The sequence below is a fragment of the Schistocerca cancellata genome, chromosome 2 (genome assembly GCF_023864275.1).
Source record: "Schistocerca cancellata isolate TAMUIC-IGC-003103 chromosome 2, iqSchCanc2.1, whole genome shotgun sequence".
NCBI lineage: Eukaryota > Metazoa > Arthropoda > Insecta > Orthoptera > Acrididae > Schistocerca > Schistocerca cancellata.
Genome location: NC_064627.1, coordinates 1,105,349,974 through 1,105,365,465, shown reverse-complemented (window position 1 = coordinate 1,105,365,465; position 15,492 = coordinate 1,105,349,974). Strand labels below are relative to the sequence as shown.

The 15,492-nt window shown below is 37.4% G+C and overlaps 1 protein-coding gene across 2 annotated transcripts in view; it reads right to left on the bottom strand.

Moving 5' to 3' along the window:
- Positions 1 to 9,848: 9,848 nt before the first annotated feature.
- Positions 9,849 to 15,492, bottom strand: part of LOC126163119 (NAD(P) transhydrogenase, mitochondrial-like) — a 280,298-nt gene continuing 274,654 nt past the window's right edge. For both annotated transcript variants that reach the window (XM_049920042.1, XM_049920043.1), the window contains exons 18-19: positions 14,017 to 14,228; positions 9,849 to 10,779 (exon numbers count right to left, since the gene is read on the bottom strand). In XM_049920042.1, the coding sequence (XP_049775999.1) occupies positions 10,627 to 10,779; positions 14,017 to 14,228 (365 nt within the window). In that variant the 3' untranslated portion in view covers positions 9,849 to 10,626. The remainder of the gene's footprint in view (positions 10,780 to 14,016; positions 14,229 to 15,492) is intronic.

Genomic DNA, 15,492 nt, shown 5'->3' with positions numbered 1-15,492 from the left:
AATTTTCACATCTGTCAACACCTGCTTTCTTTGGGATTGGAATTATTATATTCTTCTTGAAGTCTGAGGGTATTTCACCTGTTTCATACATCTTGCTCACCAGATGGTAGAGTTTTGTCAGGACTGGCTCTCCCAAGGCCGTCAGTAGTTCTAATGGAATGTTGTCTACTCCGGGGGCCTTGTTTCGACTCAGGTCTTTCAGTGCTCTGTCAAACTCTTCACGCAGTATCGTATCTCCCATTTCATCTTCATCTACATCCTCTTCCATTTCCATAATATTGTCCTGAAGTTCATCGCCCTTGTATAGACCCTCTATATACTCCTTCCACCTTTCTGCTTTCCCTTCTTTGCTTAGAACTGGGTTTCCATCTGAGCTCTTGATGTTCATACAAGTGGTTCTCTTGTCTCCAAAGGTCTCTTTAATTTTCCTGTAGGCAGTAACTATCTTACCCCTAGTGAGATAAGCCTCTACATCCTTACGTTTGTGCTCTAGCCATCCCTGCTTAGCCATTTTGCACTTCCTGTCGATATCATTTTTGAGACGTTTGTATTCCTTTTTGCCTGCTTCACTTACTGCATTTTTATATTTTCTCGTTTCATCAATTAAATTCAATATTTCTTCTGTTACCCAAGGATTTCTACTAGCCCTCGTCTTTTTACCTACTTGATCCTCTGCTGCCTTCACTACTTCATCCCTCAAAGCTACCCATTCTTCTTCTACTGTATTTCTTTCCCCCATTCCTGTCAATTGTTCCCTTATGCTTTCCCTGAAACTCTGTACAACCTCTGGTTCTTTCAGTTTATCCAGGTCCCATCTCCTTAAATTCCCACCTTTTTGCAGTTTCTTCAGTTTTAATCTACAGGTTATAACCAATAGATTGTGGTCAGAGTCCACATCTGCCCCTGGAAATGTCTTACAATTTAAAACCTGGTTCCTAAATCTCTGTCTTACCATTATATAATCTATCTGATACCTTTTAGTATCTCCAGGGTTCTTCCATGTATACAACCTTCTATCATGATTCTTAAACCAAGTGTTAGCTATAATTAAGTTGTGCTCTGTGCAAAATTCTAGCAGGCGGCTCCCTCTTTCATTTCTTAGCCCCAATCCATATTCACCTACTACGTTTCCTTCTCTCCCTTTTCCTACACTCGAATTCCAGTCACCCATGACTATTAAATTTTCGTCTCCCTTCACTATCTGAATAATTTCTTTTATTTCATCATAGATTTCTTCAATTTCTTCATCATCTGCAGAGCTAGTTGGCATATAAACTTGTACTACTGTAGTAGGTGTGGGCTTCGTATCTATCTTGGCTACAATAATGCGTTCACTATGCTGTTTGTAGTAGCTTACCCACACTCCTATTTTCCTATTCATTATTAAACCTACTCCTGCATTACCCCTATTTGACTTTGTGTTTATAACCCTGTAGTCACCTGACCAGAAGTCTTGTTCCTCCTGCCACTGAACTTCACTAATTCCCACTATATCTAAATTTAACCTATCCATTTCCCTTTTTAAATTTTCTAACCTACCTGCCCGATTAAGGGATCTGACATTCCACGCTCCGATCCGTGGAACGCCAGTTTTCTTTCTCCTGATAACGACAGCCTCTTGAGTGGTCCCCGCCCGGAGATCCGAATGGGGGACTATTTTACCTCCGGAATATTTTACCCAAGAGGACGCCATCATCATTTAATCATACAGTAAAGCTGCATGCCCTCGGGAAAAATTACGGCCGTAGTTTCCCCTTGCTTTCAGCCGTTCGCAGTACCAGCACAGCAAGGCCGTTTTGGTTATTGTTACAAGGCCAGATCAGTCAATCATCCAGACTGTTGCCCTTGCAACTACTGAAAAGGCTGCTGCCCCTCTTCAGGAACCACACGTTTGTCTGGCCTCTCAACAGATACCCCTCCGTTGTGGTTGTACCTACGGTACGGCTATCTGTATCGCTGAGGCAAGCAAGCCTCCCCACCAACGGCAAGGTCCATGGTTCATGGTGATGTTTCACATCACAGTTCTTAAAATTAAAAGTTTTGAGGAGTTCTTGCAGTCATCCTTGCAGTTCTTTTTATAGGTCAAGAACACATCATACTCAAGAAAAATAATTATTTGTCATGCAAACTTTCAAATAATCATTTGATGCAGGAGCAAATGTATTTTCCAAAATGCTAATTATCAGTACTTTACCATAAAGAAAGATAATTGCATAACTGTTAAAGTGACATTTATATGACTTTTGTTTGCATTTGCAGATCAATATTGCAGAAAGTGGCTTTCACACTATCATATACAATGAACGTATGATACTTATGATCATGCTCTTTTTTGTCATTGAGTACTATTGTTTTGCTTAAGTGTGTGTGTGCATGTGCGTGTGCGTGGCGTGTGCGTGTGCGTGTGCGTGTGCGTGTGTGTGTAGGGGCCCACGCAAGTGCATTTCTGATTACAGATTGTGATACTTTCGCCTTCCATGCTAATAAAATTTTCTTTTGACACATCATGAGAACTGTTTGCAAAAAAATTGTTGAAATGAACCACAGTGGCAGGACCAGCACTGTCTCCAAGAGTGGAAGTTGTATAGCCATACTCAGAAATGCTAGTGGCCTATTTTCTATCAACTGCAGAAGTGCAAATGTGACAAATGCCAATGCACCCAACATTTATGATAACATAAGGAGTGACAATTCCAAATGTAGCAATGTCACTCCCAATAGCAGTAATTATGGAAAAGGCAATGTTATCATAGGTAGCATCACTGTTTCTCCTAACGGGGAACCTTTCAAACAAGAGTCCATTTCTGATGGTTGCAGCACCAGCATTAGGATTATCGCTAGAAACGACAGCAGTGACAGTCACACAGCCAACAATTCAGGTAATGGTGTAAAGACAGCCAACAGAAATCTTGAATGCCCCAGTGGCGATCGCTCAGGAAGCGACAATAAGCTGAGTGATACAAGGTCTAAATGTGATGGTGTTCAGAAAAGCTTGAGCCATAACAGTGATGGTATGTATGTATTGAACTGGGGACCTAGAAGTGATGTAGAGGCTTTGTCCTCACCATGGCCCTCAGTGGTACACAACCCCACAACAGGCTACAGGAGTCCACTCACTCACCTAGGGTTATTGCGCAGATCAGTCCCCAGTGGAATGCCGCCCCCCCCCCCCCCCTCCCCCCCCGGGAACATCTCATTTGAGATGAGTGTAACCTCAGTGGTTGCGTGGTAGAGTAATTATGGTGTACACGTATGTGGAGACAGTGTGTGTGATGCAATCACCTCTGAGAATGATGTAGGTGAAAGCGACAGAGACGGAAATGAAGGTGACAAGAAGTCTAATGACCATCAATACAATGATGTTGTTGTCACCAAGAAGCTGAGGTCCCCAAGTGCAAGCCACAACAACACTGATTAGTGTGAAACTGGTGAATATGTGATGATCATAACAGTGAGAGCAATTGTGACAGAATATATATATATATATATATATATATATATATATATATATATATATATATATATATGACCTAGTAGATAGTGTCGGAAGTTCCATGCGGCTTTTCGCGCATGATGCTGTAGTATACAGAGAAGTTGCAGCATTAGAAAATTGTAGCGAAATGCAGGAAGATCTGCAGCGGATAGGCACTTGGTGCAGGGAGTGGCAACTGACCCTTAACATAGACAAATGTAATGTATTGCGAATACATAGAAAGAAGGATCCTTTATTGTATGATTATATGATAGCGGAACAAACACTGGTAGCAGTTACTTCTGTAAAATATCTGGGAGTATGCGTGCGGAACGATTTGAAGTGGAATGATCATATAAAATTAATTGTTGGTAAGGCGGGTACCAGGTTGAGATTCATTGGGAGAGTCCTTAGAAAATGTAGTCCATCAACAAAGGAGGTGGCTTACAAAACACTCGTTCGACCTATACTTGAGTATTGCTCATCAGTGTGGGATCCGTACCAGATCGGGTTGACGGAGGAGATAGAGAAGATCCAAAGAAGAGCGGCGCGTTTCGTCACAGGGTTATTTGGTAACCGTGATAGCGTTACGGAGATGTTTAACAAACTCAAGTGGCAGACTCTGCAAGAGAGGCGCTCTGCATCGCGGTGTAGCTTGCTCGCCAGGTTTCGAGAGGGTGCGTTTCTGGATGAGGTATCGAATATATTGCTTCCCCCTACTTATACCTCCCGAGGAGATCACGAATGTAAAATTAGAGAGATTAGAGCGCGCACAGAGGCTTTCAGACAGTCGTTCTTCCCGCGAACCATACGCGACTGGAACAGGAAAGGGAGATAATGACAGTGGCACGTAAAGTGCCCTCCGCCACACACCGTTGGGTGGCTTGCGGAGTATAAATGTAGATGTAGATGTAGATGAACAAGGATAGGATTATCAAAGACATTACCAAAAGTGTCCAGAGGCTTGTTGGCTGTGGTTACAAAGATGACAGTGGGAATTACTATATGCCTGACAGTAGTGGTCCAACTGCTGAGAGTAGTAATAAAACAAGTTCCAATGTCACTGAAACTGACACCACTGATGGTAGAGGTTACATCAGTGGAACACTTACAAGTATAAATGGTTGTAATGATTGATGGTATTCTCACAAAATCAATGCAGCTGGAACCCACTGCCAATCTTGATTTTGAGAGGATACAACATGAAAGCTTTGAATGCAATTGCTTTGATTGTACTGATGTTACTAGAGAATAAATGATTGAATATGCTGACATTTGGTACAATATGTTGGGATTACTTTCATTTATTGAGAAGGAAATACCTTATTAAGAATCACATTGGGAACTTTCACTAAAAAAAATTCAGTCAACATACACATATGCCTTGGTATAGTGTTTATACCAATACTCTCATTTTTTTATAGCACAAGCAAGCTATCTTATTTTTGTATGTTGATTTATGATTGTTGTTAGATCTAAATTTTTATTTCTTACTGTTAATGTTAGTTTTATAAAGCAATTGACTTAGTAATGTCTATGTACAGTTTGTTCTTTCACGCTGCAAGCAAGTTACATGAATGTGTTTGAAAGGAAACTATGATTGACTTAGTTCATGTCTTCATACAGATACTTTCAACAATTTATGTCTGATATGTGTTACACTGTCTATGTAAGAATGAAGTGTCTGTGGTAAAGAGCCCTTTATTTTAAAAATCCATTTATAATCATTTCACGTGGAATCCTCAACTATCTGAGTATCACCTGTTGAACAAAAAGAAGCACAGTTCATACGGAAAGCAACTGCTGGTTCATAAGAAAATGGTGAGGGTCAACTAATTAATTGGCAGTGTTTGACAGTTGATTAACTGTCCAGGTGTAAGTGGTTTGCTTAACACTATCTGATGTGAAACACTCAGCACCAATTTGCTAACTTCAACAATTACCGAGTTTCTCAGTATTACAGATGAGAGAGAGAGAGAGAGAGAGAGAGAGAGAGAAGGGGGGAGGGGGGGGGAGAGGGAGAGGGAGAGGGAGAGAGAGAGAGAGAGAGAGAGAGAGAGAGAGAGAAGGATGAGGAGGAAGGAGGGATTCAAAGACTATCTGCAAGCTGCTTCTAGCATCCAGTTAGAACAAAACCTCCCCCCCCCCCCCCCAAACACACACACACACACACACACACACACACACACACACACACACACACACACAATTACGTATATAAACATTTATGCGACCACTTTTGTGTAGTTCTTCTCCCAACAATTTGTCATTGATGTATTAGATCAGCGATAAGCAACTCAAAATCATTTTGTATGATCTGAACAACTGTAATTTTCTAAATGAACTGACACACTCCATAAGGTTTCAGGTGGATTCTTTTCAGGGTTGATATTTGTAGTTTGCACAATATACACAAACAAACAAAACATATTACAGTCTTACTGGTTATACAGCAGCGTAATCTAGTATCACATTCCCAACACTTAACTGATTTTCAGTATCGCCACACAAATTTAGTCTATATGTTCATTAAATTTACATATGATACACAAAGAATATATTTCTTTGAGTTGTAACATTAATTACCTAACATTGCCTATAATTTCTTTAAAAACACATTTAACTAAAAGGTGACTTTGCTAATATAAATAATATCATTTATGTTGTCATCACAATATGTGTAACACAAATTCCTTTCTCAATAAGTAAGAAGTAAAGAGACATAACCCTGAAGTAATTCCATTCAAAACAAATATTATAATAAATTCAGAAAAAAACCATGCCACTGACAGCATACACAAATCAAGCAACAGGTAATAGGTAACAGGCAGCAATACATGTTGCGAAATATTTTTCTCCATGAATGGCAGATTTGCAAATTGTATCATCTTTCTAATAATACAAATTTCACATAGAGTCAGTTTTGCATACTACATCAAGAGTATCTGAACTGTTTATAAACAAACATTTCTTGACAAAAGTAACTATTGAAGCACAAACATTCAAATGCCATAAAATGCATTATTACTTCATTTTCGACATCTGAAGTTCTTCATTTCAAACATTACTTACTTTACAAAAAACCTGTCTCTCTATTGCTATGCAATACAGCTTACAATATCAATTTGCTTTAAGGAGCTTTCTTCGAACTACTATTTGCTATCAGTGCTTGGCAGTCATTCTGCTTTTGCTGGCACCCATAGGCTTTACTGAAAGTTAGATGTAACAGTCTCAGGTTTCACAAACTGATCAGCAAAATGAAAACAGCTTTTAGTATTTATGAGTGATTTCTTTTTAATTTAGAAAAGACAACTTTTTTAAAATAATAAAAGTGAGCACAGCTTTAAGAATTTATACCTCTATTATTCAAACAATAAGAAAAGCACACCTTTTTAAAGAGTCTTACTACTTCATAGTAAATGATTTTTGGCGTGATATGTTTTGCACCATGGATCTTATAATTAAAAGCTTTGTGGAGCTGTTACTCTTATTCTTGCAGATATTTTTATAGGTGAACAACACATCAAATTTTAGGAGAAAGTTATGTGTCTGGCAAACTTTCAATATATTATTTGATACAGGGGCAAACATATTTTCCAAAATGCTAATTATTGACACTTTACCATAAATGATGTTAACTGGCTAAATCAATAAAGTGACATTCGTGTGATCTGTATTCTCACTTGCAAAGCAATATTACAGAAAATGGCTTGTCATGTTATCATATACTATGAATATATGATACCTATGGTAATGAAACAGATGTTTGCTATGCCCTTTTTTCAGTGATAAATATCATTTTACTTATGTGTGTGTGTATGTGAGGGGGGGGGGGGGGGGAGAATGCTCTGATTACAGCTTCCTCACAGCATAAAGAGCAGACTGTAAATTTGCTTTTAAAAAAATATTGATTTTTAAAACTCATTAACTGTTAGAAATACAAATTTAGAACTAATAACTACAATAAATCATTTTACAAAAATAAAATGATCTCACTTGTGCTGTCAAACAAATTACTTGTATTGGTATAAACACTACACCAAGGCGTAGGTGCATGATGACTGACCTTTTGTTTATTTTTTTTTTTAATGTGAGTTCATTCTCTAGTAATACAATCAAAGCAATTGCATTCAAAGCTTTCATCTTGCATCCCCTCAAAATCAAGACTGGCAGTGAGTTCCAACTTCATGTGCATTGTAAAATTATCCTCAACACATAAATTATTTTCTGAATTGATTTTGTGGGAATACCATGCACCATTACTATCATTGTTAGTGTCATTTTTATTGTTGTTATTAGGACTGACAGGGTGCCACTGAGCTCCACAAGGCACCATTATCACAACCATTTATACTTGTAAGTGTTCCACTGGTGGAACCTCCACCATCAGTGGTGTCAGTTCAGTGACATTGAAACTTGTTTTATTACTACTTTCAGCAGTTGGACCACTACTGTCATGCATACAGTAATTCCCACTGTCATCTATGTGACCAAAACTAACAAGCCTCTGGACATTTTTGGTAATGTTTTTGATAAGCTGGTCCTTGTTTCTGCCACTATTGCTCTCACTGTTATGCTCATCATCATATTCACTAGTTTCACACTTATCAGTGTCACTGTGGCTTCCACTGGGAGACCTCAGATTCTTGGTGACAACATCATTCTATTGATTGTCAATAGATATCTTGTCACCTCCATTTCCATCTCTGTCACTTTAACCTACATCATAGCCAGAACTAGCACTTCTGGTTCTGTTACCATCATTTTTTTATTCATCACTATTACTGTTGCTCTGGCTCAAGCTCTTATGATCACCATCACATTTAGACTCTCTGTCACTTAGCTCACTGTCGCTTCACGAGTGATGACCATTGGGTCACTCAAGATTTCTGTTGGTTATTTTTACATTCCCACCACTACCTGAATTGTTGTCTATGTGACCGTCACTGTTGTTGTTTCTAGCGATAATCCTAATGCTGGTGCTGCAACCATCAGAAATGGACTCTTGTTTGGAAGGCTCCCCCTTAGGAAAAACAATGATGCTACCTATGATAACATTGCCTTTCCCGTAATTACTGCTATTGGGAGTGACATTGCTACATTTGGAATTGTCACTCCTTATGTTATCATAAATGTTGGGTGCATTGGCATTTGTCACATTTGCACTTCTGCAGTTGATAGAAGATAGGCCACTAGCATTTCTGAGTATGGCTACACAACTTCCACTCTTGGACACAGTGCTAGTCCTGCCATTGTGTTTCATTTCAACAATTTTTTGCAAAAAGTTCTCATGTGATGTCAAAGAAAATTTGATTAGCATGGAAGATTGAGTGCTGCTTGTTTATAGTGAGTGCAGGAATGTACATGGAGAACTACAGGATTCTCAATTTCTTGCTGTTTTTCGCCACATTACTTCTTCGAGATTTTGTGCGCCGCCCCCCCATTTCCTTTTGTGTTTATGGGATAATGACCAACACAACAATTACTGTAGAGCACAATCAGTATTACGTTTTTCACCTTTTATTTCTGCTTCCTTATTTATTTGTTAGATGTAGTGTAACCACAGACAGAGACACAAGGCGTATACCTCTGATACAAAGAGAGTGCACCTTGTGTTGGAATGCTGTTTTTCATGACTTATCATATTTTTTTCTGTGACACATTGGATACTGCTGGAGATTACATAGAGTAATCTCTACAGAATATACGTAAGTTTTAGCTATTTTTTGTAAGGAGATTGTTGTATATGAAGAGTGGCCACTTTTTTAATTTATAGTGAGGGGTGAACACAATCATTGTGATGTCATTAAAAAGAGATAATCTACCATTTGATGATCTTATATTGCTGTTATTGGTGATCCAAAAAGTACTTCAATGTTTTGTTACATTTGAAATCAAAGCATTTACATTTGACCACAGAATTAATTATCAAAATGAATACATACTTTGTGTGTTTTGAAAGCTGCTGCTCTGGATTGCCACTAATAAATTTACACAAAAAGACTACATTTTATTCTTCCCCCCCCCCCCTAAATGTATCATGATGGTGTATTGGAAGAAAATAAAGGAATGTACATCTGAGTGGCGCAGATATAACGGACTGCATTTGTCAGTTGTCACTGTAGTGAACTAAAAAGTTGATTCCCATTTCAGCAAAATGGTGACTGAATTTTCAGCATATGGAGTGAGTTATAAATAACTGTAGTATTTAGTTATGAACAAGAATATTTTTTATCTTCATGTTCTATATATCTTTATCAAACTGTTTCTCTCAAACAAAATTCAATTCTTTTTAAGTGACAAAGTGAACAGCAGTAGATCTCAGAATAAAATATCACCACAAATCTACACACACTGTTAAATAACCAAAGAAGCCTTCAATATAAATAGTTGTTTTATTGATTTCTTTGACACCTTTTACTCTAACTATGGAGAAGTCATGATTTCTTTGTCCGCACTTATAAAGACCACAAGAAATATTTGAAAACAGTGAAAAAACACAGTTCTTGAAATCTTCAGATTTTAATTTTCCATTTGCATAATGAGTATTGTCCTCCTTTCCAATGTAGCAACAAGAGTGGACACATGGACAGACAACATGTTACAAGTACACTGTAAAATACTGCACTGATCTACATTTATAAAATTAAGGCAATAAATAAAGAATCAATATTTTACATTGTATAGTGTCATATTCTTCCACAAATCACTGTTTTGCAAATGATTTATATCGAACAAAAAACCTACTTTCCTTTTCACAATCCTATATAGTGTTCCAGTATCTTATTCTTTGATCACATGGTCCAATGTGTTTATACGCAGTGACAAATATTAATACAAACATATTATTGCACAATGTACAAAAAAAAAAAAAAAAAAAAAAAAAAAACAGAACCTAAAATTCATCCTCATGTAAAGTGTTCTACCCAAATTTTATTTGTACCTATTTCAACCAAATGCAGTTCTTGCATAATGTCAATATGTTCAAAAATACTTTTCACTTGGAGAACGATCATTAAATATCACAAAATAGTAAGACCCTCAGATACAAGGGATGGAATATGAAGAATATGCAGGTACAGATTATTGGCACAGTATTGTAACCACATGATACCCACAGTTCACTTCTGCCGGATTTATTGTTCTAGAGTACCCTAGCTCTTCTCATACTCCTCTTTTAATTTGGTAAGAAGAGCATCACACATCTTCTTTGCATCTCCAAGCAACATTGATGTGTTTGGATTGTAGAAAATGGGGTTGTCAACAGCAGCATACCCCACACCAAGTGATCGCTTCATGACAACAACCTACAAAAGTAATCACACAATAGAAAATATTTTCTTCAAACACTTTTGTAAATACAGTCAAACCTCCGTACAAAGGCTGCCAGTAGAATGATAAACCGGATGATACAGCAATAATTTTACATGGCCCCGACTTATTTCCTACATGTATGATGTTAATTACCCCTCATTACAATGATTAAGTAATTTTTGCAACAACCTATTACAATGAAGACAAAGTTTTGTGGATCTTACTATTTTCTGCTTCTTAGAATCTGACCATACTGGTATATATCATTTGTTCACTCTCTCGGCAAATAGAGTCACACAGCTCCGTGTCTGAAGCAGTGTTAACTGTATTGGTCTGTACATTGTTGAGCTTGAGTTGCAGTCAGAAGTGTTTGTTGGGCTCATACACAGTTTATTTCTTTTTGTAATCTATGAAATGTTTTTAAGTTGATGTAAATACACTTTGTAGTTGGCTAATAAGATATAGACAATGGCTGAAACTCAAACAGATAAGATTAGAGACAAAAATGGAGGTTTTTGAAGACATCGATAACAGACTGAAAGAGGTTGACATGGTGAGGAAGCACATACTTGCAAATCAATGTTTTCTAGTGGCAAGTTTAACCCTTCAAGAACAAGAATGAAGACAGCTGCTGCTGACGATGATGTGGACAGTGATACACTGCAGTGGTTTAATGACACATGTTTGTAGAGCATACCAATTAATGGACAATTGATATGTTGAAAATCCTTCAATTTCACTAAGTTGCTTGGCAGTTCTAATTTTAAAACAAGTAACAGATGGTTGTAGAGATTTAAGGAGAGACATGGTACCATTTTTTTAAAGTCATTTCCAGCAAAGAAAACTGGCACATTTAGGTGATGCAGAAAGTTGGTGTAAAAACACAAGCGCAAACTGGTAAAAAAATACAGTCCTGAAAACATTTGCAGTGCAGATGAAATGGGATGTTTACCAACTGATGCCAGAAAAGACAATTGCCTTTAGAGTAGAAAAATGTAAAGGAGGAAAGCAGTCTAAAGTACATCTAATGGTTCTTCTCTGCAGCAATGCATCAGGGACACAGAAATCAACACCAGTGATGATCAGGTGATCAACAAATCCCTGATGCTTACAAAATGTAAGAAGCTTACCAGATAAGAGGACATACATTTTATTTTACCTTCCCTTATTTTGGTAGATGATTCAGTATCTTCAGCTACAATGTTATGAGCATGCACAGAGAGCAAATACAGTACAGTACTCTGTCAAATTAATTTTATATATTTTTTTCATTATTCTAAACAGGATTTTTTTTATTACAGTCAATTGCAAGACAAATTGAAAAGCAGGGATGATATCTGCTCTCTTTAGCAAATGGTTGATTTTGCTTGATAAAGAGATGGCAAGGAAAAATAATAAAATTGCATATCTGGTGGATAATTGCAGTGGCCACAACAGAATACCAGCGTAGAAGGATATAGATCTAAGCTACTTCTCCCTAAACTGTACTTTGTCCCTTAGGACACTAGACATGGGCGTAATTAAGAACTGCAAGACAAAATACCATTCACATCTAGTCCAACATGCAACTGCAAACATTGAAAGAAAGGTGGGAATTCTCTACAGTTTCAACAAGAAGTAGGCTTGTGACATGACTGCTAGTTCCTGGAACAGTGTAGTGCCGAATGTGATTGTGAACTGCTGGAAAAAAGCAGGTATGTCCAAAAGCAAAGCTGTTGGTGAAAATGTTGTGGCAGACAGAAAAATGCAAGACAATGTTCAAAATGATCTTGAGAAGTATTCAGCAGTAACTGATAAAACCATAGACATATCAGTAGTTGAATGTGTCAGTGGATGATGAGATATTTGTTTTTCAAGCATACACTGACAAATCTATCATCAAAGAGTTAAAGTGTAATTTGCCTGTTGAAGATTCTGATAATGACAGTGATGTGATAAGTGCATATCCTTCCACCTCTGATAGAGCCAGTAAATCAGTTGGAAACTATTCATCAAATAGCACCTTAAATTCCCAGTGTTACAGCCAAACAATTGATTGCATTAGAGGAAATAACAACAATATTTACAAGAGAATCATTAAGAAAAAAAACTAAGGAAAATAAGGGAGTTTTTCTATACAGAAGTGTAAGAAACTCTACTAATAAATGGAGTGAACAAAATGTGTTTGATTATTTGTCTTTTAATGTTGTTTCTTGTCAAAAAAGTACTACAGTACTGTATATACTGATCTTTAAAGTGCAGTACTCTAGTAGTAATCCCTTAACAGAACCTCATTATAACAATAACCCTGCTATAAATGAATACTGTTCTATCAAGGTTTGACTGTATATACAAAGGATTTTATAAAATATCAATGATGCTGTATAGAGTAGACATAAACTCAAAGATTTTTTTCAGTGCTTCTGGTTCTCACTTTTTTTTACTGCATATGCTTTTTTCATGATTGATGACAACACTTGACCATCATCATGAGAGAGGTTTGTCTTCTAATTACACATTAGTTTCCACCATTATAACTTCTAGACAATTTATCAACAATTAACTATTTATTCAAAAGACTTGATGCTATTCAACTTTATAAATTGGTTGTTGCCTTAAAATATTCTATCAACAGGCAAAATCAAACAATGGAAAAACCAAGATGGAACATAACATTATTAAGAAAAGAATAGCTGCTACTCACCATCTAGTGGAGATGCCGAGCTGCAGATAGGCACAACATCTTTGTCGTAAACAGACAACACACACACACACACACACACACACACACACACAAGACTACAGTCTCTGGGCATCTGCGCAGCCTCAGTAGCCAGAGACTGTCGTCATGTGTGTGTGTGTGTGTGTGTGTGTGTGTGTGTGTGTGTGGAAGGGGGGGGGGGCCGACCGAGGATCTTGTTGGCCGAAACTTCACTTTCCAATAGTCGTTTTGCTGTGCTATCTGCGACTCAGTATCTCCGCTATATGGTAAGTAACAACTATGCTTTTTGTAGTATTGTGATTATCAACAGGGCAAGACAAAATAACTTGATTTTATGTATAGCAATGCAGAAAAAACATTATGTATACTAATTTTGTAAAGTAATGGAGAAAAGCAAAATATGGTGACCACAATAACTTTTTCGACACACACATTCCCAGCTGAAACACAATACTGTAAAGAAAAACAGCTTACACTTCATGTTAATGATTATTTATTATTATTGTGCAAAATTCACTTGATAACCAACCTGATCAGCTTTCCACACTCTCAAGACAGGCATACCAGCTATTATAGAATTTGGATCATCTTCAGCTGCACTGTTTACGGTATCATTAGCACCAATGACAAGTACAAGATCAGTCTCTGGAAAATCATCATTGATCTCTTCCATCTCTAGTACGTCATCATATGGCACACCAGCCTCTGCCAAAAGCACATTTAACTGGCCTGGCATGCGACCTATTAACAAGGAAAGCACTTTTCAGTTTATAGGGCATTCTGTGCATACTGTGGAGTGAGCACTTATGCACAAACCACAAATCATGCTGCTCTGCAATGTAAATATTATCACTGGAATTGTGACACACAAAATACAATTAATTGTGCACATTATAAGTAACAGAATCATTAGCTTCACTTCTAATCTTCCCAGATGTAAAACTTAACACACACATTCCCTATTTACTAGAATATAATAGCAACAACAGTTTCAGAGGCACATCAGATGCATTAATGTAACATTGTAACAACCTTTCAGAGCCAAGTCTTCTTCCATCATGAAAGAGAAGTGGCTGCACCATAGTAAATTTCTGCTTCATTCCATGGAATTTTATGGCATACACAAACCATCTTTGGATGTAATCGAATCATACTTAAGTAACAGGAGACAATTTGTATCAATTAAAAATAGATGCTCCTCACTGAAGGAAGTTCGGACTGGAGTGCCTCAGGGCTCGGTCCTGGGTCCTTTTCTGTTCATCATTGCAATTAATGACTTACCTTATCATGTAGGAGCAAATTCAATTGTGTGTTATGCAGATGATACAACATTGCTCAATACACACCATGACACAACAGAACTGCATCAGGCAACACAGGAAAAACTAGAACTAGTAATGGATTGGTTTTCTTCTAATGAACTCCAGTGTAATCCCAATAAAACACAAGAACTAATTCTGGGTTTAACTACAGCTGTTGAAAGCAAATCAATAAAATTGTTAGGATTCCACATTGATTCAAAATTAAACTGGGAGGTACACATTAGCCATATCTGCAAGACAATAGCAAGAGTGTGTTATCTCATCTGGAGACTGACAGATGTAGTCACTGATGAGTATCTAAAGGTGGTATATTTTGGCCTCTTTCAGTCACACGTTTCCTATGGCATATTGTTATGGGGACATTCTTGCTTTGTCAGTGAAATTCTGAAAATTCAAAAAAAAGTAATCAGAATAATGAGCAAAGTTAAGCCCAAGGAACACTGCTGCCCCCTCTTTATCAAGCACATGATATTAACTGTTGTAAATCTATACATCTCCACAGCACTGCTTTATGTCAAAAGCAACTTAAATGAGTTCGAGGCCAGAGAAAACATACATCCCCACAACACCAGAGGCAAACTGTACTTCGACATACCAAGACACAGACTCACAAAGACTGCAAACACACACAAAATAATGAGTTTAAAACTCTTCAACAAACTTCCAGCATCTGCTCGGTCACT